This window comes from Lagopus leucura, unplaced genomic scaffold, assembly GCF_019238085.1.
Source record: "Lagopus leucura isolate 7727_CA_CO unplaced genomic scaffold, USGS_WTPT01 Super-Scaffold_100016, whole genome shotgun sequence".
Classification (NCBI taxonomy): domain Eukaryota; kingdom Metazoa; phylum Chordata; class Aves; order Galliformes; family Phasianidae; genus Lagopus; species Lagopus leucura.
In genome coordinates this window covers 10,441,161-10,467,617 of record NW_024962270.1, presented here as the reverse complement: position 1 = coordinate 10,467,617, position 26,457 = coordinate 10,441,161, and the positions used below count along the sequence as shown (strand labels likewise).

The window sequence follows — 26,457 nt, the reverse complement described above, 5'->3', positions numbered from 1 at the left end:
ATGGTGCTGCTGCTGCGGGCGGCTTCCTGCCCGCGCCGGGTGCTCCTCGCCATCGCTCTGCTGCGGCCTCCGGCGGCCGCCGCCTGCGCGCACGGCTGGTTCCTGGGGAGCGGGCGGCGGCGGGGCCCGGGCAGCGGCACGGTGCGTGGGGCCGGGTCGGGCGGGCGGGCGGGCGGGAAGGGAGGGGAAGGGAAGGACGGAAGGCTTTGGGAGCAGAGGACGCCGCGCTGGAGCTGCCGTCGGGGGTTGGGTCCTGCTGTCCTGTTCGCTGCGTCCGCTCGCTGGCCGAGCGTTCGAAATCGGTGTGTGCGAGCAGCGGCTGGTTGCCTTGTGTCCTCGTGAGCTCAGGGGTGCCGTTAGGCTCTGTCTTCTGGGCCTTCGGTACCTGGCTGCGCCGCGCGGCCCGGGCTGCACCTCGAGCAGCCGTGAGCCTTGTGTGGGAGCAGCGCGCCGCGGAACTTCGTGCTGTGCTGACCTGACCCTGGGGCTGGCCTGAGCCTTCCAGGCTGGGTGCTACTGCGGGCTGGTGGCCGGCACGGGATTCTAGGAGTGCAACCTGGCCTTAGAGGGGCTGGGTTTTTGGCTGTGAGTTGTGGTAATGGAAAGCAAAACTTCTGCCGCTGCTGAGCTCCGAAGATGGTCAGAGCTTTGTGGCAGGTAAAATCTGATGCCTAGTGCTGTATTGAGCTTTCTTACGTCGCTTGCCTCCTGTGAATGTGGCTGGCCTCTGGTTCTTTGCAGCAAGCTTTGTTAAGGGTCAGCGTTATGCGACAGGCTGTGGGGCTGTGCTGGGTGCACTGTGCTGTGTCAGACAGCAGCACGCTGCCCTGCTTCCCAGCCCGTGCAGTTCCTTGTTGTCAAAGAGCCCCGTGTTGGAAGGGCTCCTTCCAGCTGGCTTTCTAAAGCACGTGGCTTACGGCCTCTCCTCAGCAGTTCTGCAGCTTGCTTGCTCAGGAATATTTGCTGTTCCACTATGAAGGTTCTTTTCATAGGGAAGTTGCTGGTAGTGTTAAATTGGGAGGGTAAGGCTTTGCTTTCAAGTCTGACATCGGTTTTGTGGTCTGCTACCTTCTAGTTTCAGCATTTAAACATGGGACTAAAAGACCTGCTTTAAGAGAACAGTTTCATAGTTAACTGCTCCTTTGCAAATGGTTGAATACACATTCAGTCTAGGTTTGCTTGCTTTTCTGTATTTTGGAGTAGTCAGTTCGTTATTCCCTTTTTTCCTTTCTTATCCCCATCTGTTTCTCAGTGTTTGGGCAGTAATTTTGTTCCCACACTTCTAGTAGTTTAACTTTTTAAAAGTAAAGCACACTCTAGTCTGCTACCTGCTTAATTCTGCACAGGGATTAAGTTAAATGCAAACATCAGATCGGTTTCTGTAGTCTAAACAGTTTCCATCCTTAAAATCAGTATTAAAAATGTGCTAGTACCAGAGCAAAATCCATCTTCTCTAATTTTGAAGGGGCGTGCAACAGGTTTGACAGTATTCTTGCATTGAGGGTTGCCACAGCTGTCTTTGTATGTTATAAGCTTCATGCTGAAGACGAGCACTTGTAACTAAGGTACAAATTGGAATTCTTTCTGTCAGCATGTTCCAGTGAATGATTTTGATTGCACGTAAAGAATTGAGTACATATCTCAAATTGAATGAGGCCGGCTTTCAATAATTCATATGTGTTTTTCAATGTGAGTGAAGGAAGTGCATCTCAGAGATCAAATGAATCAACTTTCCATAAATTCTCAGATAGCTATTAGTTCTGCTGGATAATAACCTTAAGCCTTTTATCCTTCTTCCAAGAGCACTGCTGTTTATGACGAACTTCTTAATGTCCCCTTGATTTATTGCCTCTGACAGGCAGAGTTCTGTTACAGATGGCAATCAACTTAATATTACTTAGAAGAAGAGATGAGCAGGACTGAGCTAGTAAGTTTGGGAGGCTTTTAGTATTGAAACCTGTATAAGATGAGAAGCTGAAGCTGATGCACACCAAGTGTTTTCCTATGTCTGTTAATATCTTGGTATTGTCCAGTATTCAAAGGAATTTCGAATGTCACAGCAAGCAAACAGCAACGTAAGCATTGTGATGTGTATAACTGCTTATTTTAATCCTTTGAATATTTTAGTTTTCATGTGAAATGTTGTGAGTTGTGCACGTACCGTATTCATATGGTGTATACAGTTTTAGCATGTATGAGAGCTCTTCTGTGACATTTATTGCTCTCTTGTAGGTAACAAGTATGGGTTAGCTCTTGCACTAGCTGGTTGAGTGTAAGGGCAGTAATTGTGATGTAAATGCTTATGACCCGACCTGTTAATATTCAAATGTAGCAGACTTATTTGGATAATCCACACCCTTCTTTCCTCCCACTTGTGTTTCAGCAGTTTGATCTGCCTTGCTTTTCTGAGTGACAGGATGTGTAACCTTTGTATCCTGGAGAGGAAAACAGCTGAGCTGGAGCTGAGCTGGATGGAGTCGGCAAAGCTGATGTCATAAATATTGTGGAACTGTACAGATGTTGTCTATACTGTGGAACTCTGACCAGAATCAATTTGCTGTTGAGATAAATTTGTGTATCCATGAATGTAGTTCCTTCATGTCACCCTCCAGTGGTTCAAGGTGTCAGACCTCCTTTTCTGAATGTCAGACCTCTGCTGAGTACTGACCTGATGGGCTTTGAAAAGTGAAGAGACATGACTATTATGCTTTCTAGGAAACTTGTTGTTTTCCTTGCTTTTGTAATAAGGTTTGCCCTGCATCGAAAATAAAAGCTTAAATGGGGGGAAAATAACATTGAGCTGAAAAGATGCAACAGCCTATAAGTAAGGATAACTATTTTACTGTGAATCTGCTGAAGTCAAGGCATATACTGAGGAGTTTCTTTCAGTGATAACTTCAGCAGCTGTAAAAAGCATGACTTGGGAAGCTGTTGTAAAGTGGAACAGCAGAAAGTAGAAGGGACTTTATTTTTTTTCTTGTGTTATCTTGGCCTCCCAGCCTGCTGCGTGGCCTGTGATAGTGCATGCTTGTGCATGAGTTAATGGCATCCCTTGCTTTGAAAGCAGTTGTGAGCAGTTGCAGGTTAAAGTTACTTATTTACCTGAAGCCTGATCTTGTGAAGTTATACTGATGTTTATCATCTTGACATCATTTCACGTCTGTTGACATCTGTTTAAAATCTGTTGTTACTTAATGCTCTCAGTTTCATTTGTTGTGGATGTGTGTGCAGAGCAGCCGTACGGTGTTAGATATGTCTCCAGTTAAGTTTATGTTGCTCATACTTATAACAGTTCAGTTTATATTTGTAAAGGTAATGATTCTGCCTATCAGAATACTTTTGTCTTGTTTTCCTCTGCCATTCATCTCTTCCTTTCTTGCTGTGTGTCACTCTTCACACTGGGATGCGAGTACTGCACAGGTTTTTGAGTCCTACCTTCACTTTTCTGTTACAGTTAGCTTAAAAAAGAAAACAAACCAATTCCTGTTAGGCTAGTGCAGTTATGTGCTCCACAGAGAAGCTCCTAAGTATGGGTTTAACCTTGTGCCGGTATGTCTAATCCCATTGCTTCTTTGCATTGATAGTATTTAAACTACCACCAACAGTCATAACACTTCAGCAATATGACTTTTATGTGCAATCAGTGCTAGGCATCTGTTTCATCCTCTAGAGTATACAGAATCATATCCACAAACACATTAAGGGAACTTAATGGTGCAGAGTTAGAAAGCGCCAGAATTGAGGTACCCCACGTAGTTCCCTGACTTCTGGAAATCATCAGGACTTGCTGGTGCTGGGTGAAGTTCTGAGATGCTACTGTTACCTGCAGCGATAAGGGCCAAGTTTCCTTTGCAGTCTCAGTTTATTGGGAAGGAATTGTAGTGAGGGACAGAGGAGTGCTAAGTCTGCTTGAGGGATGTGTGGAGAGTAACAGTGTAAGCTTCAGCCCTGCTCCGGTTTTGTTAATAATGCTGTGGTGGCTGGAAGGCTTTCCACTGGACCAAGTTGCTCACCTTGTCAGTGTTCAGTTCTTCGTTTCGTTGCTGAAGTCTTGTTTTTTAATAAGAGCTTGACAGAAGAGGGGAACTTGCAATCTTGCAGGCACGTGTTTCCCCACATATCTTGTGCAAATCATATGTCCTTGTCACTGTCTTCATCTGCTAACCCTGTAGCAGTTCATAGTCCCAGTCAACTACTGGCAACCCAGTCAACACTACTGCCTAGTGCAGTAATCGAGGTAGATCTGTTGGTGTTTCAGCAGAACTTATTTCTGTGATGTTTCTCCTGTACTTCCGTCAAAAGAAAACTTGTGGATTTGCCACAGGATATAAATCATTAGTAAAATGTTTTTGTGGTACCTAAGTACGTTCTTCAAGAACAGTACTTAGCTTCTTTCCAGTAACTGTTGGGGTGTCAGTTGTCTGTTCCCATGTACTAGGAATATACGACAACAGAAATGCATTCTTATTATCAAGTTTGATAATACTTAGGATTAATACATTCTTTTTCTTGAAAAGCCAAGCAGGAGAGAATGATAGTGCTCAGGAGAGGTTCCAGCTGTGGTGTCTTAAGAAAAGCCAAAGCATAGCAGTGAGCAGTTGGTTCATCAGCCCCTACCCTTCTCTATGGGTGGTATTTCAGCAGTCCTTTATCTGCATCACTTGCTTAAAGAAGTATAAATGCTGGCATAAAGACACCAAGGACGTCAGTATGCTGTCTGTCTGCATACTGTAACTGCCTTTGCTGAATTAGAGAATGCTGCTGCTTTTGTATTGGTTGCATGGCTTCATTTGGTGTTAGGTCCTAGGTTGTTGTCAGGTGCTGCAGTGGTGGTTGCTGCAAGGAGTGTTTAATCCTCCTCTTGCGTGCTGGTGGGAGCCTTATCTGAAATAACAGCGCCTTTGTAGCAATTACATTAATTTGCAGTAACTTGGGACGTGGTGAGGTCTCTCAAATCCCTTGTCTCCTCCCATTATGTTTTCTGTTTATGAAGCTGTCACTGTTCATATGGAGAGCGTGTTTGTTTAGATGGAATCTACTGTGTTGACAGCAAGTGACAAGGTTATCTACAATGAACTGCCTTACAGATGAATCTCCTTAATTCAGCTCTGGTCTGGGAAGCATCAGGGCAGTTCGCTCAGGCCAATGAGCTCTGATAAGTGTACAGTTCTGATGTTTGCTCTTCCTGCGTGTGTTGCTGTAGAATGGAGGTGCTGGAAATAAGTGTGTCCTGTGTGGTGACATTTGTCCTTTTCCTCTAGGTGATGAGCAGTTTTTGCTATTTATTTGTGTGTGTGTGTGTATTTTTATATGCGAGGTATGTTGTTAGAACAGAGCAGTAAAACATTTAATACTATGTCAGGGATGTTGTGGAATCTTCATTGCTAACTGAGAGGTACTTGTTTTCCCTGTTGGGAAGCACTGTCAGTTAATCTGTCTGGGGAAAATAAATGGTCCTTAGAATCTTCTATGGAAAATTAGTTGCTCTCAGTGTGGCATGTAAAGCATGCTGCAGTCGGTGCCTAGCAGTATGCCCATGAGATGCACTGACAAGTTTGTGGATGGTGACTACCTTGTGTCCTGCCTGCCTGAAACCTGCCATCAGCCAGGCTGTGATTTCTAGCGGTCCTAATGCATCCCAGGGAAGAGCTGTAGCTGTGATTGGCCTTGTGGTGTCAGCTGAGCTGAGGGGGATTGGAAAAGGCAGAACCTATAAGCATAACAATTTGTTGTGTAAAATAGAACAAAAGAATATTTTAAGAAGTCAGAAGACAACCTGGGAGAAGATTTAAAATGAGAGGAGAGGGAAGACTTGAGGACTTTCACGATACAAAACCTGATAGGGCTGAGTATTAAGAGAAGGAAAAATTTAATTGTCATTTAGAGTTCTTGATGGTTGCATGTAATCTATTTTATAGCAGTTCCCCACCAGTTTTCATTCTCTTTTCCTGTGGCCAGTTGTCAAAAAAAGAAAGCCATCTGCCTCGTTACCATGTTCTGCTTGTTTACTTAAACCAGACGAATATTATCTGAATGTGAAGTGCATGTTCTGCTTTGCTCTGTTACATTTTTTATTCTCTTTTTTATTCTGTAGATTCCACCAATCCGCAAACGAAGATCATGGCAGACTCTGATGGGAGGTCATTCAAGGCCATTATTGGAGATATCAGATGTAGGTAGAAATCTCTCTTCTTCCTACTCATGGGGAGGAAGAAATCCTTAGAGAGTCTTTCCATATTCTCCCTTCTTCCCAACCCTTACAATTTGGAAGTACAGCAAGTTAAATGAAAGTTACGTTTCCACCTCATGAAAAGAAGTCATCTTGAAGCTTCAGACTTCTGCACTTCTCTCACAGCCTTTTTCAATCCCTAAAAGCAAACCAAAACACAGCACATTATAAAGAAGAATTGTTATCAATTCACAAATTTTATGTTTTTACTTCAATTCATGCTGCTAGAAAATAGCAATGCCTAGAAAGCTGTGAGTTTTCCATGAGTACGTGGGGCTTTATTACTTCAAATTCCTGCTTAGATTGTGAAGTATCAAGGAACTTTACAAATTTATGCTCATCGTTGTGAACAGCAGGGTGTCAGGCTCTTATTCTTATGAAATCTCCTTGCTTTAGTGCTGATGTAAGCTTAAGGAAGATTCATTTTTTAATGGGTTCATGGAATAATGAAGCAGTGTACTTGGCTTGAATGAAGTTAAAATGTATCTGTGTTTTATATTCTATTATGAAAAAACAACAGCAAAACAATGCTCATGGAACAGAGTTAAGCTAAAATCTGTTGAGTATTTTGACTGTGTCAAATAAGCTTTGAAGTATTCTTTAAAATATGAAACATGTGAAACTTTGCTTTGGGGAACTCCAAGCTCTGGTATCACACTGTGTCAATACAGTGAGATTCCTGAAGAGTTTGTCAATAACTTGTGCTGAAAGGAAGTTGGAAACACCTTGCACACCTTCTGAACAAAATGCAGCCTCTTTAATAAGCTTCAGCATCTACTTTTTTTGTGGCAAGCCCATTGTAATTGGAGTCATAGCAAGTTGTTATTCTCTATAGTGCATCTGCTTGGATTTATAACTTCTGAGTTTTTATCTGTATTTATTTATCAAGTTGTCTTACTCATGTGATAGGAGAAGGGAGCATTTGTTTTTATTAAGCAGGTTTATATTGCAGCTGCATGTATACACGCTGTTCCAAATTGCAGCTGGAGCTGTGGACCTTGTAGGCTTTCATCTGTCATACAGTACCAGTGAGCCATTCTCAGCCTGTTAGGAAAGAAGTGGAAAGTGAGTTTTGACCCCTCAGCAGAGTTGTTATTTTTGTACATGAAAAGAGGATTATTGCTTAACTATGTCCCACTTTATTTATTAACATGTTCAGTTACATTTATCTTCCAAAACTTTAACTTCTTTTCAGTGTTCTTTGTTCTACTTCTTAGTTGTAGGTGTCATTTTTACATAAATGTTTAAGACTGTTTTCTTTACCTTCTGGCTAATTGGAACGTTTCCTTTGCTATACAGCTAGATTTATAGTTCTCTTATTGTTTCCTTAAGTAAGGCAAGGCTTTTGAGGTAGGATCTTTTATTAATGCAAGCTGAGTCAGTTGGAGGGTAAGGGCAGAAAAACAGACTTATGGTTGTTCTTTCTGTTGGCTTTTAAGTGCATGTTTCCTGAGGTTCTTGCAAATTAACTTCTCTTTTTCACACAGATTTCTCCAAGCTTGCAACTGATAGAAAAGAGAATGTGTTGGCATGGACATGCAGGTGGAGGGCTTCACACAGATCCAAAGGAAGGGGTAAAAATTGCTTCATTATTATGTTTTTTTCCTTAAAAATGCTGAAGACTTCAAATAGCAAGTCATTGGAACTACTGATAGGTGTTTGAATGTAGAACAGTAGATTCTATTTACTTCTTCATCTAAGAGCTACATTAACACAGTTATTATGAATGTTTGGCAAAGTTCTTTAGTTTCTTTAAAATTCAGTGCTGGTGTTGCATTCCTTCGTAACTTCCCTGCAGTAGGTTAATTTTTTTTCATACCAAGCATGTTCTATTGTAGCATAATGTGGTCTGGTGTTCTTTGCAAATGGTCTGTCCCTGTGACTTGACATTGGCTTGTGGATACAAGTTTGCGCATCAGCAGGTGAAACTGCACTTAAAGCAGGAGGAAAAAAACTAAATTGTGCATGTGTTTCGACTTTGATTTAATGTTGATGCATCTGGTGTGCTTCGACTACATTTATAATCAGGAAGCACATATGTTAAAATAATGGTAGGTATGTAAGGAGAGGCAGTGTCTTCATTAACACGAATGGCTGCAGTTAGAAAATGAGGTAGGCTTTTGGTTAAAGCAACGCAATGTAAACTTGGCCTTTTTGAAATTACAACATCAAAGAGCTTGAGTTACATAACTTTTGTCTTTGCATTTGTTCTGCATCTGATGCTGTGTATGTTTGCAGAACGGTGCTGTGCAGTGGTTTATAACACCCTCTGATGGGATCTTCTTGAGGCCAGTAAAGGCTGTGGTGATGACAATGTGTTTCAGTGCAGATCCTGGGTGTTACAGGGCTGGTTTGCTCACGCTTACCTGTTCTAACGGTTTGCTCCCCACAGCCTGGCAGCTCTGGCAGTCCATTTTCCTGTAGCTGTAAAGCAATGGATCATCTTAAATTTTGGTCTAAAAGTTACCCTTTCATTTAATCTCAACCTGTTTGTGCTGCAAGCAGAAGTCAGGAGGCAATTTGCTAACTTCTATTGCTCCTGCAATAAGAGGGAGTTCCATAACCTAAAATTATAACCAGTTTGTTTTAGCAAGCATCTGTGATCACTTCTGAACAAGGCTTGGGGGATGCAGAAGAGTCAGACATTTTCAGTTGGTAGCATTACAGGTGCTGCATGTAGCATGAACTTCAGACTAGTTTTACAGCCCTACTTGCAACATGTACGGGCTCTTTTGACACATTTCCTAGGAAAAACATACTTTAAAGCTAGGAAGCTATTCATCTCCCTAATTATCCTAATTGTATATGTTCTTGAATATGATTATTTTGGATTACACTTTTCCTTTAAGCGGGAGGGAGCATTATGCTCCCTGTTGCGTACTCTAGTTCTCATATGTTTGTTGAGCTTAGTTGTTATTTTTTCCTACTCACATTTTTATTTCTCTGGTTATGTTGATCAGCTGAATATTGTCTGTTCACTGCCAAGACCTGTTTTATTTTTTTTTCTTTTACATGTCCATGTAAAACATTTTTAATGTACACTTAAAACAAACTTGCCTTCGTATGGTGCAGTTGCAAATCACGTACCCAGCATCACAACTGACCTGTCTTCAGGATTGCTGCAAGGCTCTGTTTTTGTTCTATTTAAAAAGCTGCTCCCCAAAATGCAGGGCTTTTTCAACTGAACCACCTGTCTGGAGAGGAAAAATAAAGAGTGGCCATGGATGCAAAAACTGAGAGGTTCTCAGCAAAAATGTAGGAAATCTGATGTGACAGTGTAGTTCTTCCATGCATGCTCGGGTGCATAAAAGATCTGGTACTCCAATTACAATGAGAAATCTTTCCTCCTAGAATTAAACTTCTAGAAAAACTGGAGATAATGCACACCAGCAGTATTAAATCTGTATCTCTTCCAGCTTGCTTATTTTTGACAGGTGAGCTTGTTTGTTCCAGAAACTGATTTGGGGACTGATGTTTTAAATTCCCCCTCCTTTACCAGCTGCAGGGAATAAAGAGCTAAATGCTAGGGATGAACAAAAAAGTGTGTGTGAAGGGCAGTAGGTGTTACCTTCATCTCACAAATAACTGGAAGATTGCACATCTGTTTTGTTATAAAGTAAATTTTGCTTGCAACATTAGCCAATGTGCAGAAGACAGAAAACAGTAACATTATTTTACTATTTTCAGTCTTTTTGGTGTGTGTTAGATTTCTGTCAGCAGAACAGGCAGCAATAAAAGCTGTGATGTCTGACTTGTTGCTAAGCAGTTATATATTACTTTCTTATGGAAACATTGCTACTCATGTTGGAGTGCAGATAATTAACCTGCCCCTAACCTCCATTTCACTCGGTTGCTATTTGGTTTGCTAGTCACTGCTTGCCCTCTGCGGCAGGACAGACAGTAGGAAGACAGAAGACAAAGTACTTTTTTTCCCCCAAAGCTTGTTTGACTTATATTTAAGTTGTTACGGCAGCTTGAAAAGAAATCTTACCTCACTTTGCTGTTTTGCTTGATAAGTGTCTGTACTGTCAGGTAGTGAGCTAGTGTGAGGTAGCTCAGCTGAGAAATAGTGCTGCTGCTTCACTCAAAGCACATTGCTTACCACGAACTGAAGCAATCTTTTTTTTTTTCTTAAGAAGTCATGATCTCATGTTCTCAGTTGTGCTTTTTCTCATGCTGCTGAATTTGCAGAATTGTCTGGCTCCTTTCTGAGCTGAAACACAGCAACAAACACTGAATAGTTTTCTGCCAATTGCATAACTGAATAGTTTCATTGAGGTGTTTCATGGCCTCCAAAGGTGGTTTGAGGAATGGACTGGGACTGTAGAGTTCAGTGTTGCAAAGAGATGGAAAAGCAAAGGAGGGATCAAGCAATCAAGTTCACGGCTTGCGGAGTTGTCTCATGCAGATGTGAGACAGCTTGTGCTGGTGCAATGCAGATGGTGGTACAGCTTCCTGAGTGAGTACACAGAGAGCCAGAACTGGGTCTTTTTTCCATTGTCAGCAATGACAGCTTAAATGCAAGTCAAGCTACCACTTGTCCATCATGCTCCTGATGGATCTTCCTCCTAGCATAGACTTCATACATGAAGTCACAGGGCCAGCCCACTGAATGCTTTGCAGTACTCCGTAGTCTTGGAGATTATGAACAGAAATTATTATATATATTTTCAGGTGTTCTAGAAGGTGTAGAAGCTGGAACAGTCAGGGACAGGAAGAGAGGCAGTATTTATTCCTTCACAAATAAGTCTTAAGTATTTTGTAGTATTTAAAAAACAGGCTGCAGCTGCTTTTTTAAAGGCTTTTCTTTGCTACCTGCTGTATTGTCCATTTAATACTTTTCCTTCTGTCACTTCCATTTCTCTAGGAGTAAGCCTTGGAAGAAAATAGAAAGTGTTACTGCCACTTAGAAGGTTAAAGGAAACACCTTTTTCTTAGCAGTTATATGGCACAGAAAACCTAAAAGGAACTTGATTCCATTAAACAGATTGCTCATTTTAATTCTTAATGTTGTCACTTGCAAAGTCAATTTTCAACTTACGTTTCTGTACAGGAGTAACATTTATTTCATGGTAAACTTTGATGTAGTGCGCGTGCATTTTGCCTCTCCTTTGATATTTCTTCTTGTCCCTTTGCAAGGCCTTTGGCAACTGACTCACTGGCTTCTGACTTCTGTCGCGGTTCAGAGCCATGAAAAAGCTGAAATGGGTTCCTTGTCTGCAGCCAATGTACTTCTTTCATTTAATAGCTTTTCTGTACATAGTCTGAGTATCCTATAGCAGCATATAATGAGAACTGCACTGGTTGTGCGAGCATCTTCTGTATTAATGGGATACCACTTTTTTTTTACCTTCCTTTTTAATCTGTAAGAGCTGATCAAAGATATTTTCCAAATGTTTGAAATGCTATTTATGCATATGCTTAGCAAAAATTGAAAGATTCATGTATGTGCTGTAGCTGATACCTCCATGTCCTCAGCGGGTAGGACAAAGCAGAAATAATTCTGCATCCTCAGTTCCCTTATAAGTCTTTGATTATATCAATTTTTTTAAAGTCATTTGAAATGCGCTTATGCTTTGTAATGCTCAAATATATTTGCAGTTGTTGACAATATACAATATTTCTCCTGATGGTTGTCTTTGAAGTCAGTGCCTACGAACACTGGGATGAACTTCCCCAAGCTTTTAAAAGCTTGCACTTACAGGATTGGCTTCACTGCTTGTCTTCTTAACAGAACTCCTTTCTCACTCATTCACGCTAAACCTTAACAGAGGATTTTTATTCTAATTAGCTCTGTTCTCAAAATTGAGGTCCTAACATGTGAGACACATGAACTAGTGAGGGAAGTGTTAAATCACTTTGTAAAATTCCCCTTTCTGTAGTGAAAAACCACCGTAAAGTATGGACTGACTTTTTCTTCTTCCTCTTCAGTTCCAAAATATTGCCTGAAATAGAGAGATTAGCTGCTACTTGCTGCCCTCCCTTCAGCTTTAGATAACCTTCGTGCCTTTGACATTGACTCTAGGGTATCCAACTCAAAGAATGAGGTTTTGCCACTTGCGTGTGCACTGCATGCGCTTTTGTTCTGGCTTGGCTATCTTTGTTTCAGCTGTGGAGTTTGGTGGGATATTTCACAAGTGTGATGCATCAATCCGTCTACAAAATAACCTATCCTTATTTAAAAAAGAAATTAAAACTCTTAAGAAGCTTTGTTATCTCAATTGTGAGAACTCATTTGAAGAGTTCATTTTTAAAAAAAAAACAAACAAACAAACCCTAAAACATAGCAATAAATCAACTTAACTAGTTATATACATCTTAACAGCCTCATAAAGCCTGCTTACCCAGGTTCAGAGGCTGTTCTGTTAAATGAAGGGATGGTAGTTGAAGCTGAGCAAAGGCAACTAGACCAGTTCTCTTGTTGGTAGTTAGGACTAACTTCATTAGACACCCACTGAAGGAGTATTTCTGTGTTCCTGAAAGCATGCCTTAGGAGACATTAGAAAAATAAAAGGATTTCTCACCTGCAGAGGTAATAGAATAACCAACATCTGTACAAATTGGGGTTGGAAATGCTTAAATTTGCAGTAATGTGACTGAATAGTCTGAACTGAAAATTATACTCTGTTCAATTTATGTACTATTGCAAGTATTCAATTTCAGAGGTAAGAAGTCCTGTAGTGGTAGTGTTTTCTTTTTAAATAGTGATTTAATTGCAACTCAGAGTTCTCCAGACTACTTTCTTTACCTTTTATACTTATTTTTTTGCCTTATTTTTTGTTTGTTAATTTATTTGTTTGTTAGTTTTCCCTTTGGTTGCCTCTGTAAAATGTTAGAATAGCTTCTGAAGAAGGAATAGCAAGCCTTTGCATTCTGTGCAGAAACACTGGGAAGATAAACAAAGGAAGGGTTTGTTTGTTTGTTCTGTGAACCATTTCAGCTATGGATGTCTTTCTCTGTTCCGTTTTTGTTTTACGTGCACTCTTGAGAACACATTAATTAAGAACAATTAATCTGTTTTATCGGTGTCACGTATATAAACCTAGAAACTTACAGCTCAAAGTATTAATAGGTGGTCCTGATAGCAAACGTTGTGGACAGTGTCTCTATCAAATAAAGTACCAGTTATCCAAATGTACACAATTAATTCTTAATTACACTGTTATTTTGCTGCGGAAGTCTCTTTATAACGCGATGCCTTTGTTTGCTCTTTTCAATAGCTGAAAGAGATAGATGCCAAGAAGATTGTCAGAGCGATGCTGTCTTATGTGTGGCCCAAAGACAGACCAGACCTGCGAGCCAGAGTAGCCATATCTCTGGGGTTTTTAGCAAGTGCAAAGGTAAGAACACGTGTTTCACTGTGTTATGATACTCAAACTCTTGCTGCAATGAAGTCAAGGTTTATTAGCTGTTAGAAGGAAATAGGAGTGCAAAACCTTTCCGCAGGTTAGTGAAAGATATAATTTAAATTTAGTGCAAACCTTGTGGGAATAAATCGGAAGGGGAAATGTGAGTTTGTGCAAAAAGTGTTTTGGAAAAAACAACCATCAAAGCATTTAGTTAAGATATTGAAATAAAGTTTGTAAGCGTCATTGAGACATATGGCTCAACCGACTTCCTTCTAAATAGGGCAGTTTTTACCAAACATGAGGCTAATATTAGCAACTTGATGGGATAAGCTGAAGTAGGTGCTGCTTAGCAATGAGTTTCAGCACTCGAGTTAGTCTTGCTGTATTTCCTTATCAGTGTTCAGCAACGTTGCTGTGTTGTGAAAAGAGCAAAGAAACAAACTTGAGTTATGTAGGTGATAAAAGAGTACTTGGAAAAGAAATGTGCTCATTTATTTGAACTGAAAAGGAAAGGCCAATCTTTTGGTGTACAGCACTTTCTGGTAGAAGCAATCTATCAGGTGGTAGCTGGTACTGTCTCCAAGAGATATTTTGGTTTGTGCTGCTGTTCAGGAAGTTGCTGATAATGCAGGTGATGACTTGCAGAATATGGCGTGTTTGTACAAGCGAACTTCCATCCTTTCTGTATAAAATACTGCTTTTGTGTATACTCAAAAGTATCTGGGAAGCTGTCTGGTCCAAATGAACGTGCTGAGAGTGTTTTGCTTTAATATACCATGTCATTGCCCTCACAATAATGTTCTACTGATTATAAATTGTTGGTTTGTTAAGCTTGTGTGTGATCTACTTTCAGTACACCCATCTACAGACGCTTGAGTTTCTTTTTAAAGCCTCTTATTGGTATTACAAATAGTAATCTGAAGACAATATTGAAAGAAGTTTAAAGTACTTTTTCTGTACTTTTTCTCATTTGCTTGAAGGCTGCCATGGAGTTCTTCCCCCTGTTGCTTAATGAATGCTGTTTTTCTTGTGTGGTCTGAGCCATTAGTGATGTTGCTTAAAACTTTTTTCACTACAAGTAATGTCCGTTGTAGCAGCAGTAGCATTTATTCTCAATCATGGAAATCTCCAGGTAGGTTCCTAGTACCTGGTAGATAGCCCCTCAAGGTTTTCTGTTTCTTTAGGCTTGGAAATAATTGTTCTTTGGAGTTTATTATAGTAGTGCTTCCTCACTGGAGAAGCTAGTTAGGCATTTTGGCTTTTTTGATTCCTAGTTAGGCACGCCATGTCATATTGGGCTTGAATTGCAGCTGGTCAGAATGCAAACGAGATGTTTGGTTTGAAACTGAAATCTGCTGCAAGAGACAAGTCTTCCCCAGTACCCTGTCAAAAAATCAAGCATTTAATAATTGCTCTTTAGGGAAGTAAATGGATGTTGGAATGTGCTAACTGTTCTTTTAAATCTCCTACTTCTAATTTAGCCTGGAAGCACTGATGTTCAATACAGCTTCCTGAAGGGAGAGAGCAGAAAAGCTGTTGAGCTTTCCTCAGGTTTTAGGAGGTGACTGTTAGAAGTGTTTTGTCAGAATGTTTGTTATGGCAAAGAAGAGCTTCGTTTAGGAAACACACAATAAGCAAGCTCTCAACAGATGTGTGTTATGTCTCTGGGGTAGAAGTTTTTGTGGAAATCTTCTAGCTGTGCTTTTCTGTAATTGCAAAGCTTTATTAGAACTCAAAAATAAAAATAATTTCAATTGAACACATCCCTCATCACCTGCACTATATCTCCTTTTACTTTGTGGGGTAAATTTTCTTGAATTGCTTCATATTTTAAGTGTGCTCACGCGCACACAGTAATTGTGGCATAACTGACATGCAGTAGATTGTGCAGGGCTATAGAAAGTGTTGTATCTCTGAGCCCTGAACGTTGCTTTTCTTCCATGGCGAGCTAAAGGTCACTTGGTCCTACAGGAAAATTAAACACAAATCAGCTTACCTGTAAATTGCATGGACCATATAAAAACCTGTGCAATTTCCTCATTATCTGATCTGGGACCCTTTGTTCAGATTGCTTGTGGGGTTAATTACAAAGTACTTAATAGACCACACAAGCAGTTAGTTAAAGTTTCGCTGCTATTCAGTTGTCAGTACAAGAATGCCAGTGTGTCTTTCTCCTTGCTGCAGTCCTGGCCTGCTTTCTTTGTTTGCTATGAACTTGTCTGCATCTGAAGGATTTCCATCCTTGCTATGCATGTGCTGTAAAGGTTGCTTGTTCTTAGGGCTTTTGCATAGAGAACCGCATGATCACAATGCCTGTTACTGGTCACCTTCCATCACAAGAAATTCTTTTAAGCCTTTTGGCCAATTTCTTTTAGGTTTGACAAAGGAGTTTGAATTTTTATACCTATATATACAGTAAAGTTTCACTTCTTAAGGAAAGATAGGAGCTGTGGCTCTGAGAAAGAGGCTGTAGGATAGCTTCAGTTTTAGTGCAAAACTACCACAGTAATCCTCAGCCACAGGAAAAAATCTATGACCTCATGCCAGTTTGTGGACTTGCCCACAAAACAGAAAGAAGCTGCAGATCATACCTGTCTTTTTCTGCTGTTTGTGAAATAATTTGTCTTATTTCTTATCTCTTTCAGTCTTCCAGTTCAGTAAAATTCGATTTCAAAACAAAAGCCAGTGTGTGTGCAGCTACCGAAGAGCCTGCAGTTATAATCTGTCTTGACTCCTTTAGTGGGGCCCAGTTGCCTGTCATTGAACAGATTATTGTGATTTTTGGTTCCTCTTTGTCTACACATAAGTGCTAGTAGTATTGTTAGCCTTCAGAGTGAGCTGTTTGTATAGCTTTTTTATGACTGAGAGTTGACAGGATGGAGTCTGCTCCAGGGCTAGGAAGGTATTTTTTTCCCTTTGAAGACTTGTTATATTATGACATGCTTTAAATTTTTATCTTAAATATTTATAGCCTATATAGAGTTGTGTGATGTGGAAGATGCAACAGTAAGACAGGTGAAAAGAGAACACAAGGCATTATCTGTGTTTTCAGACACATAGATTAGCCTGCACAGGTTTTATGGTTTTTCCTTTTTCAACATTCCCCCTCATTTTTTGTCTGCTGGGATATGTACAGTAAATCCTTTACTTCTCTTCTTCCCTTTTTCTTCTGTGGCACAAGAAGTAAAAGTGCTCTGACTCCTGAGGAGCCGGATTAGACAAATGGATGTGACAGAATCTCTTGTCACCTCTGTCATTCTGCAGTGGTTTTTTGGCCTCGTGGTCACACCAAGCATGTGTTATTCATGAGCCAGAGAAATCTTTCAGATTGTTTGCATTTCGACTGACTTCTGATTCTGTAAGTTTCAGGAGAAGAAGTTGTTTGGCTAAACAGAGGAGTGTGGTACTGTAGATGTTGTCTGTGTGCAAAGATAATTACATCTCTGATCAGTTATGTGAGTGCGCATCATCGTTTGCATTCTTCTTGTGATTACATGGAGTTAGACAACTACAATAAACCTTTAGAAGCTGTTAGTTTTTTGAGAAATCGTGGATGAGTAGTTCTAAACTTTTTTTAATTCTTACTGAAACAGTGTGCTGTAGATAATCAGTGAATGTGAAGAAGGCATGAAGCTAGAATGTTGTTCCCTCATTTGGACCTTATTTTCTAGATTTTGATACCTATCTTGCCTTAAGGGATGGAATTTTCTGTTCATTCTTCCTCAACTAGAGCTGTTGAATACGTACTTTTATATTGGTCCAGAGGTAAACTCAGTCATCTTCATGTTGATGTTTTTCATTGGATTATTGGCAACACTGTAGACCAGTTTTATCATGTTGGAGCTCAGCCTGTCACTAATTCATCATCTTTATTAAACAAGAAGTACTGGAAAAAGCAGAATGAAAGATAAGACTGTTTGCCCTAAAAGTAGTGCAGTCTCGCATGGGAGCAGAGATGATGGTGCATTATCAGCTTAAAACAGTGCAGTCATTTAAAAAAAAAAAAAAAGTTTGAACCATTTAAGCATGATGTACTGCTCTATAACCTGCTGTTAAATGTGGACTGTTAAGCTGAGATGACTTCACTGGTGCTGTTTGCTTTCCAATAAGTTCAGACAGGGATTAGCTATTCATTCAGAATTATAAATGCGAACACTTCTTATCTGTATCTTAAAAAAGACTTAAATGGGGATTATTATCAAACGTTCAGGCATCGGAAAGAGGAGGGAAACCTCTGTAAGTACACTGCATAAGGCAGTTGTGCACAGGAGTTTTTCCTGGTGTACCTAGGTGTGCTAAATGCTTTGTGTTCTGTGCCTGCAGATCCGGGCTATGAAGGATAGCTGCAGTTTGTGCAAAAAGCTGACCAAATTTAGATTCTGTGAATGTGAACAGGATCTCATTGACTTCGCAGATTGAGTAAGAAAGGCTTGTTCGTAATCATGTTCTCTCATCTCTCTTGCAGTATACTTTTTGAGATTAACTTTTTTTCTCTTTCTGACTGGAAAGCAGACTGTGGTGATGGCTAATGAAATGCAGTACTGCGCTGCCTATTATTCAGACGTTACCCTGCAGGAGTCAGAACAACTTCGGCCTGAGACAAGGCTTTTAATACTCTATTGGGCAGAATTATATTGATGTGAAGGAAGATATTTCTGTGAAGTTAGGTTAAATTAGTTGTGAAGGGAAACTGCAGTTTATAGAATACGTGGTGTTTTTTTTTTTTTTTTCTTTAAATGGACTTCAAAATGTATCTGTGGTTCTGTTTCTGAGCTACCTGTAGCGCAGCATTGTCTGATGAGTAAAATCCCTGCAGAGAGATCGGTGAGAACCTGCAGGAAATGAGGACAATCTGCATTACAATGCGCTTATTTTCCACTGAATGGTCTCTCCCAGGAAAACCTGCACCTTGTCAGGTTGGTCATCACTGTAACACTGATGGTAGTGTATTCTTCTTTATTAAGAAAAAAGTGCTGCCAAAAATGGAATTTCAGTGACTCTGAAGGGAAAAGTAGCTTGGTTTTTTATTATACTGTGGGGGGCAGGGGGGTTTTTGGATTCCAGTGTTGTATATCTTCAAGATCTCTGTTAATGCATTCTGAGTTCTTTGTGGGGCTCTGTGTTTAGTATTTAAGCACATCGTGACAGTAACCTGTTCTTCTGCTGTTGCATAATTGAAGTTATCGGTCATTGTTGTGTCTCTTTTTTTTCTTTTTCCAAGGGAGATTTCCCAGTTCTGTGGAAAGAGGGCTGTTGTGAATGACGCTCAGGGTGGCAGTGGGTAAATTTCAGAGGAGTGTATTTGAAACAGGACCTCATCTTTGACCTGGTTTCTGTTTTCAGCCATGAGCTGATCAGCAATAATCTCACCTCAGTGTCTCATATCTCATCCGTCTTCTCTCAGGGATTGTATGGAGTATGCTGTGCTGAGAGCTTTCTTGTCTTTTTCTATATATTTAATTTGCTTGGTATATTTCAGAAAGGAGAGAAAGAAAGGAAGAAGAGAGAGAGAATTCCTTCTGTTTGTGTTTGAAGCTCTTGCCTAAAATAATGTTAAAAACTAGACAGTAAATTAAAGAGATGAACACAATGGTTTTCTTTAATCCTTTAGTGTAAAGACTTACTTCCAAGAATGCAGTTTTCTCTCTTGGTTAAGCACTGCTCTTCAGTACTTACAGTGGTTTTAACACTGAGAATATTTGATAGGTCTGAGGTCCCCTTCCAACTTGAATTTAGACTGACTTCATAAAAGGTTTTAGCACTCTTTTCACATGAAACCTGGTTTGATCCAGTTAACTTCATTTTTTTCAATGGACTTTCATCTGTGACTGATGTCCCTAAATACAATTGAGATCTAAGTGGGCGTACAAAACATTTGGTGGAGAGAGCTGAAATGTTTTTGTAAGTCTGTTTTTTGTTATTGTGTGAAATAAATTGTCATCTGCCTGCTTTTTTTTTCTTATTACCTTAATTAAAAAAAAAAAAATTCCTTAAGCAAGTCAGCTAACTGTAAAGTCTTTAAACATCGTCCGTGATTATAAGACTTTAAGGTGGTTGTTCAACTGCCAGGAACCTTTAATAACTTCAGAATCTTAGGTAGAAGCGGCTTGGATGAATTATGTCAATTAAATTTAGTGGTATTTTTCATTATTGGTGAAAATGAGTGGTGTAATAATGAAATATTAACAAGACTTAAGATCTTTATGCTTGCTTAGAAGTCGGTATTTTTCTTCTACACTCCAGTTGTTCAAGGGCAAATTGGAAAAAGATAATCTGGAAGTTGCTCTGTTGATGCATGTAACTGTACCTTTTTCAGATGTAAAGGAGACATCACTGTTTAGATTCATTTGGGTTTTGGTGTTCTCAAAAAAATCAAGTGATACCATGTGGTTGATGTGGATCCAATTGAGGTGTTTTGTTTGAAAGCTCGTTTTGCTAAAGTAATTCACAGTAGGTTGTAGAAAGCCTTTCTTGTCACTGTTGGCATTAGTGCAGATATTAAGTTAATGCTGTGAATGGAAAGCATTATTTAAATACTGAGGTATAGAGTGGGCTGACTTATTTCCTTTGGTTTAAATGGAGCTTTGTTTTAATGCATCTTTGACCTGGAGGTAGCAAGGGGTGGGTGGCTTGTTGGTTTTTTTTGGATGGAAACATTGTGTGCATGTGAGACACAGATGACCCTGCAGTACTGGGAGTAAAGACGTCTGGCGGGTGTTGTAGTTGAGATGCAGAAAGCTGTACCACCAGCACAAAGTGTTTAAGAGCTAAATGTAACTGTACAGCTAATTCAGAAAAAATATTCATGTGGCATAGGTGTGTTTTAATGCATACAGACTAATTGGTGTTCTTCTGCTTTTAGGCTATGAATATATTGGTTCCCTTCATGTTTAAATATGCAGTAGACAACCTCAACCAGGTATCTGGAAATGTGCTGAACCTGAGCGATGCACCCAACACGGTCGCAACTGTGGCAACTGCTGTTCTCATAGGCTGTAAGTGGGATTCCCAGATCTGTAGACAGATATTTGCTGGTTTTGCCAAGGTAGAGGGATAGCAGAGCTTCCCACCTTTGCACTGCAAAGCGTCCGAGGTAGTTATTCCATAGTGACTTCTGTGTTGATGTCTTACTTCCAATGTTCTGTGAGTCTACTTCTGACATTCCAGTTATAAAATGAAATAATGCTTATAGAAACAATCACTGATTATAAATTCTACCCTTTGCTTAGACCAGCTGAGAGCGGAACTGATCTAAAATGCACATGCAGTGGTTTATAAATGCAAAATAACATTAAGTTTTGGACCAATTAAATATAAATTAGACTTGAAATGAAAAACAAGTTGAAACTATGTAAAGAATGAATCTTATGTTTTCATGCACAAAGAGGATTTGAACAAAATGTTTTTTTTAATTTTTCGATTTTTTTTCTAGATGGCATCTCAAGAGCTGGGGCAGCATTATTTAATGAAGCTAGGAATGCAGTATTTGGGAAAGTGGCTCAAAATTCAATCCGAAGGATAGCAAAGAATGTTTTTCTGCATCTTCATAACCTGGATTTAGCCTTCCATCTAAGTAGGCAAACTGGAGCTCTGTCAAAAACCATCGACAGAGGAACGAGGGGCATCAGCTTTGTTCTCAGTGCGCTGGTATTTAATTTGGGACCTACCATGTTTGAAGTGGCACTGGTCAGTGGAATTCTGGTAAGTGTGTTCATGAGCTGGAATTGTCTTGTTTAGTAGTAAAACACTGATTTTTTTTTTTATTTTTTATTTTTTTTTTCTTTTAGCAAAGTCTGCAAAGTATTAGGGAAAGTAATTATTGAATTTACAAGTTGGTTCTGATAAGAGCTACTCTAAAGGGAAGTAATACACAGTTTTCAAATATAGTTACTGTACTTGAAGTGTTTGGTTATTAGTATGCTAAAATCTAAGTCTTAGTTATGCAGTTTAGACTAAATTAGAAATTAAAAGTTTTGTTTATTTCCCTTTTTTTTTTTTTTTGAAGGATTTGAATGTAACAAAGGAACTTAAAAATGTTGTTTATATTGGGTTAAATTTTTATAACCTATGGAAGTTGCAAACTAAGCTAACAGCCAACCAGCCTGAATTTCTTCTGACTTTTCTCTCCTTATGTGCTCTGAGATAGGAAAAAAAAAAAGCATTGCAAGCTGTTTCACAAGGCCATTTATTTCTCCTGCTGTCTTCAGCTTTCTATCCAAATCTACATAAGAATCGTGAAAACAAATATTTATGAAAAAAAATCAACATTTTTTATATAACAGAAAAAGTAACTTTCTGGTACAGTACTGTGATTCACTAACTCTTGTGTATCTTTTTTTTTTTTTTTTTTTTTTTTGTCTTATGCTGTTCCTTTCCTTTTGAATTTATGCCTGTATTTAGTCTTAAGCTGTTTAAATTGGGGAGCTGAAATATGATTTTGGGAAACGGTGAAGCTTTTAAAACTATTACCTGTTGTTGTTTTTTTTTTTTTTTTAAATCTTGTAGTATTACAAATGTGGAGCAGAGTTTGCATTAGTGACCTTGGGGACTTTGGGAGCATATGCAGCCTTCACGATAGGAATTACACAGTGGAGGTAAGGCATCCCCTCAGATTCGTCGCTTAGTGTTGCCTCAGCCTGAACTTTTGATTGTATTAAGCCTTCATTTTGCAGGACCAAGTTTCGGATAGAAATGAACAAAGCAGATAACGATGCAGGTAATGCTGCAATTGACTCACTACTGAATTATGAGACTGTGAAGGTAAGATCAAGCATTCCTGCTGGGCTCTTGTTTCTATAAGCCTAAGCAAAGTGAGTTGTAAGATTTATCTTTCATAGGGCTACATATTTGGAACTATAGCATATGTTTATAAAAACCATTCATTTGAAGGGTGCTGCTTGGACGTTGTAGGGTAGACTATCATGAAGGTTGACAGTGGGGCTTTAAAAATCTCTCGGCTGCCAAAGAGTGATAAGTTCTTCATGACGGAATTGCCTCAACAATCAGTTTATGGGAAGTGTAAACTTTGTTTTAAAGACTCATTTCCAAAAACTATCTTCTGAACATCAGTCTGCTACATATTGCCTTCTCAAATGACCATGTGTGCTGTTTTCATCACCTGTTGCTATTTTGTACCGTGCCATTGCAATTTTCACACCAAGGAACAAGCCTCTATTGGATTTTCTGCTGCTTCACTTAAAAAAAAATCATGTGCAAAGTTTTGAAACTGAGCAGGCCTGTGCTGATTTCACACTGCTAGCTGGAGAACTAGAACCAGACAGAAGAAGAAAGCGATAGTGTGAGAACTACTGTTCTCTAAACTTCGCAATTGTCAGTGTTACAAGGATGTCCTAGTCCACGTGGAACATTAACTTTCCTTTTAGTACATAGTAGCTGATGTTTGGCTTTGCATACAGTCTGATACGATTGAGAATGTCACATTTATTGTTTTTGGGTATGTTGCAGTATTTCAATAACGAAAAATACGAGGCCCAACGGTATGATGGATTCTTGAAGATGTATGAAAATGCCTCATTGAAGACTACCTCTACTTTAGCTCTCCTGAATTTTGGACAAAGTGCTATATTTAGTGTCGGTTTAACGGCCATCATGGTACTTGCTAGTCAAGGCATTGTTGCAGGTAACTGGCCTGTCTGAAGTTAAAATCAATTTGCTTTTACTTAATTCATAATAGAGATGTTAGTTGCTCTGTGGTTGATGTGACAGTCCAGGAGTCTTGTTTCTTGAGAATATTGGAGACTCTTGAAGCATTAATAGTTCTTTCTCTGATTGCCAAAGTTCCGAAACATTTTTAACGAAATCATACCGGTTACTGAGATATGTATACAGTAACCAGTATGATTTTGTTAAAGATGTTTTAGAGATATATACAGTAACCTTCTAATATAAAATCCGATTTTCTGTGAAGATTTTGTTTGCTATCCCAACTGATTTTAGAAATGGGATAAAAGGACTTGATAGACTTGGTCTTTTTTAGAAATACCGTGGTGCTTTTAACAAATAACATCTTGCATCTCCTTGTTCTCTCATATCCATTTGGTCTGAAGGCAGCCTGTCTGTTGGGGATCTAGTAATGGTGAATGGACTGTTGTTCCAGCTTTCTCTTCCCCTGAACTTCCTGGGAACAGTGTACAGAGAGACAAGACAAGCCCTTATCGATATGAATACCTTGTTTACCCTTCTCAGTGTAGATACCAAAATCAAAGTAAGTAGTAGCTTCTTTTGCTTTAAAGTGTATGGATGTGTAACAGGGGTGTTTTCTAGCAACACTGTCATTTCACTCTGTTTGTTACCTTTCAGGTTTAATTTCTATTCAAGAAAGAGATATTGGGGAAGGATGCTGTTCTGTATCCTCTTTAAGTGCAGCTAGTGCTATAGCAGCTGCTTTTTTTTTTTCTTTTTTTTTACTTGCAGAACCTTTTAGTGACATCAAAAGTTGCTTTGTGGAAGCTGTGTTTGTACTGGGTTTTAAATTAAGTATTTGCGCATTGTGCTTACATTTTCATTTGTAATTAATGATGCAGAATTTATTACTGCAGAAGTTGTGAAGCAGAGCGTTTACAACATAAACTTTTGCCTTCTTTGGAGAAAAGGAGGAACAAACCGACATTACTTTTGTGGCTGAATATAATTACTTTAAACATATCCAAGCTAGAGTGTCTGTTTGCCTTTTCCTAAGCTAGGAGATTGACTGTTAGTTAAGCTTGTTGAACTGCTTGAGATACTTCCTGGGCAGCATATAAAGCAGCACTCTTCTTTTAATAGGACAAAGAACTGGCTCCACCCCTGCAGATCACACCACAGACGGCTACTATCGCCTTTGATAATGTGCATTTTGAATACCTTGAGGGGCAGAAAATCCTTGCTGGAGTGTCTTTTGAAGTTCCTGCGGGAAAGAAAGTGGCCATTGTAGGAGGTAGTGGGTCAGGGTGGGTAAATGGACTAAATACGAAATTCTGCATCATTGATTGGCGTTTTTTAAACGTGTTCTTGTTTTGGTTTTTATTGTTTCTGTTTGTGGCAGTGTTTTGATTGGAGATCATAAGTGACAAACCCGGAGCGTAACATCAGCTTCAATCCTTTTCAATTTCAGGAAAAGCACAATTGTGAGATTACTGTTTCGTTTCTATGAACCCCAGAAAGGAAACATCTATGTTGCTGGACAGAATATACAAGATGTCAGTTTGGAAAGCCTGAGAAAGGCAATAGGAGTTGTACCTCAGGTATAACATCTTTTGTGGGAATGACTGTTTACCTGTGTTAATAGTGGTACGACAAGGGGAAATGGTTTTAAACTAAGGTGGGAGATTTAGGTTAGATACTAGGAAGAAATTTTTCACTGAGAAGATGGTGAAGCACTGGAACAGAACACAGCCCAGAGAGTCTGTGGATGCCCCATCCCTGGAGGCATTCAAGACCAGGCTGGATGTGGCTCTGGGCAGCCACATCAGGGTGCTTGGCAACCCTGCACATAGCAGGGAGGATGAAACTAGATGATCATTGTGGTCCTTTTCAACCCAGGCCATTCTATGATTCTATGATAGTTCTTCCCAAATAGCCTATCGTAATGGTAATTCTCACAGTGGTATTGTCTAGTTCCTTTGAAAATCTCTCTGCTTTTTTTTTTTTTTTTCCTGTGCATCATTGTATAGACCCAATTCCAGAAATGAGTTTAAGCTTCTTAGAGCTGGAAACTTCCCCAAAATTTCATTAGGCTTTGTGGAAAAACATGGATTACTCTGTACTTCTTTCATGGATGTGGGAAGTTTCTTGGACTATCATTCATGGTTTCTTGTTTAAAATGCTTTTTCCATGTTGTAGGATGCTGTTCTGTTCCATAATACTATCTATTACAATCTGCTCTATGGAAATATCAGTGCTACACCAGAAGAGGTGTATGCGGTCGCCAAGTTTGCAGGAATCCATGATGCTATCCTTCGAATGCCTAATGGTTACAACACACAGGTTGGTGAACGAGGACTCAAGCTCTCTGGTAGGTCATTTAGTGTGCATGCTCATTTGCATCCCTTCTGATACCTCGAAGGTCAATGCATAACTTATTCCTCAGTCAAAGCTGCTTTTAGCTTATTTACATAATAATATGAACGCAGAGCTAGAACATTAATACGAAAATCCATGGTTTGGGCAACTGTAGTCTACTTGATACTTAAAAGAAGGCATTTTCAGGGGCTAGTATTAAATGAGTTGATATATAAGCATGTAGAATTCATCTAAGCAGAAAAGTACCGGTCTTATAATGTGTTTGGATAGTGGAATGCCTGCAAATAGAATTGGGAACTTTGTGTGCTTTGCATGTTAAAGGCTTATCTAAGTGCCTAGACCTTCCCCATTTGAATTCTTAAATTGAAACTTCTAGCAGCTGGAAGTGAGATTTTTTTACTTGTGCTGTTGTAATGCTGTAGGATATGTTGCTGTTACAACATAGTAGCTTTGCAGCCTGTTAACAGTTGGAAGTGCCTTCATATCTTACTGTTTTGAACTGTATCTGAAACAACATGGAAATGATGTCTGTGTATCTTTGAGCTATGGATTGATATGATGTGACCTTAGTTCTGAAGTTTAGGTAGTCCAAGTTCCTCTGTAGCTGCGTATGCACCCATATAAAGTAGCACAACCATACGGTGTAGAACAACAGTATCACAACCTGGCTTTGCTTTTTGTTTTTTTTTTTAAATGCTTGAAGTTTTTTAGATAACTCTGAGTTCAGCAAAAAATGTCTGGGAGGATTTTGACAGGATAGCATGACACTGAGTTGTGTGCAGGGAGTAGAAACTTAGAAAATATCGCCTGAGCAGAGGCCACTTTGCTGTGGGGACGTGAAGAATGTGTCTTAAATAA

At 39.5% G+C, this 26,457-nt stretch overlaps 1 protein-coding gene across 1 annotated transcript in view; it reads left to right on the top strand.

The window, feature by feature from the left end:
• The window catches only part of ABCB7 (ATP binding cassette subfamily B member 7), a 36,795-nt gene continuing 10,338 nt past the window's right edge, over positions 1–26,457 (top strand). The window contains exons 1-13 of the mRNA XM_042876781.1: positions 1–141; positions 6,095–6,172; positions 7,717–7,803; positions 13,450–13,569; positions 20,441–20,573; positions 21,011–21,279; positions 22,084–22,172; positions 22,251–22,338; positions 23,044–23,218; positions 23,646–23,803; positions 24,364–24,527; positions 24,692–24,821; positions 25,420–25,591. Coding sequence (XP_042732715.1) covers positions 1–141; positions 6,095–6,172; positions 7,717–7,803; positions 13,450–13,569; positions 20,441–20,573; positions 21,011–21,279; positions 22,084–22,172; positions 22,251–22,338; positions 23,044–23,218; positions 23,646–23,803; positions 24,364–24,527; positions 24,692–24,821; positions 25,420–25,591 — 1,804 coding nt within the window. The remainder of the gene's footprint in view (positions 142–6,094; positions 6,173–7,716; positions 7,804–13,449; positions 13,570–20,440; positions 20,574–21,010; positions 21,280–22,083; positions 22,173–22,250; positions 22,339–23,043; positions 23,219–23,645; positions 23,804–24,363; positions 24,528–24,691; positions 24,822–25,419; positions 25,592–26,457) is intronic.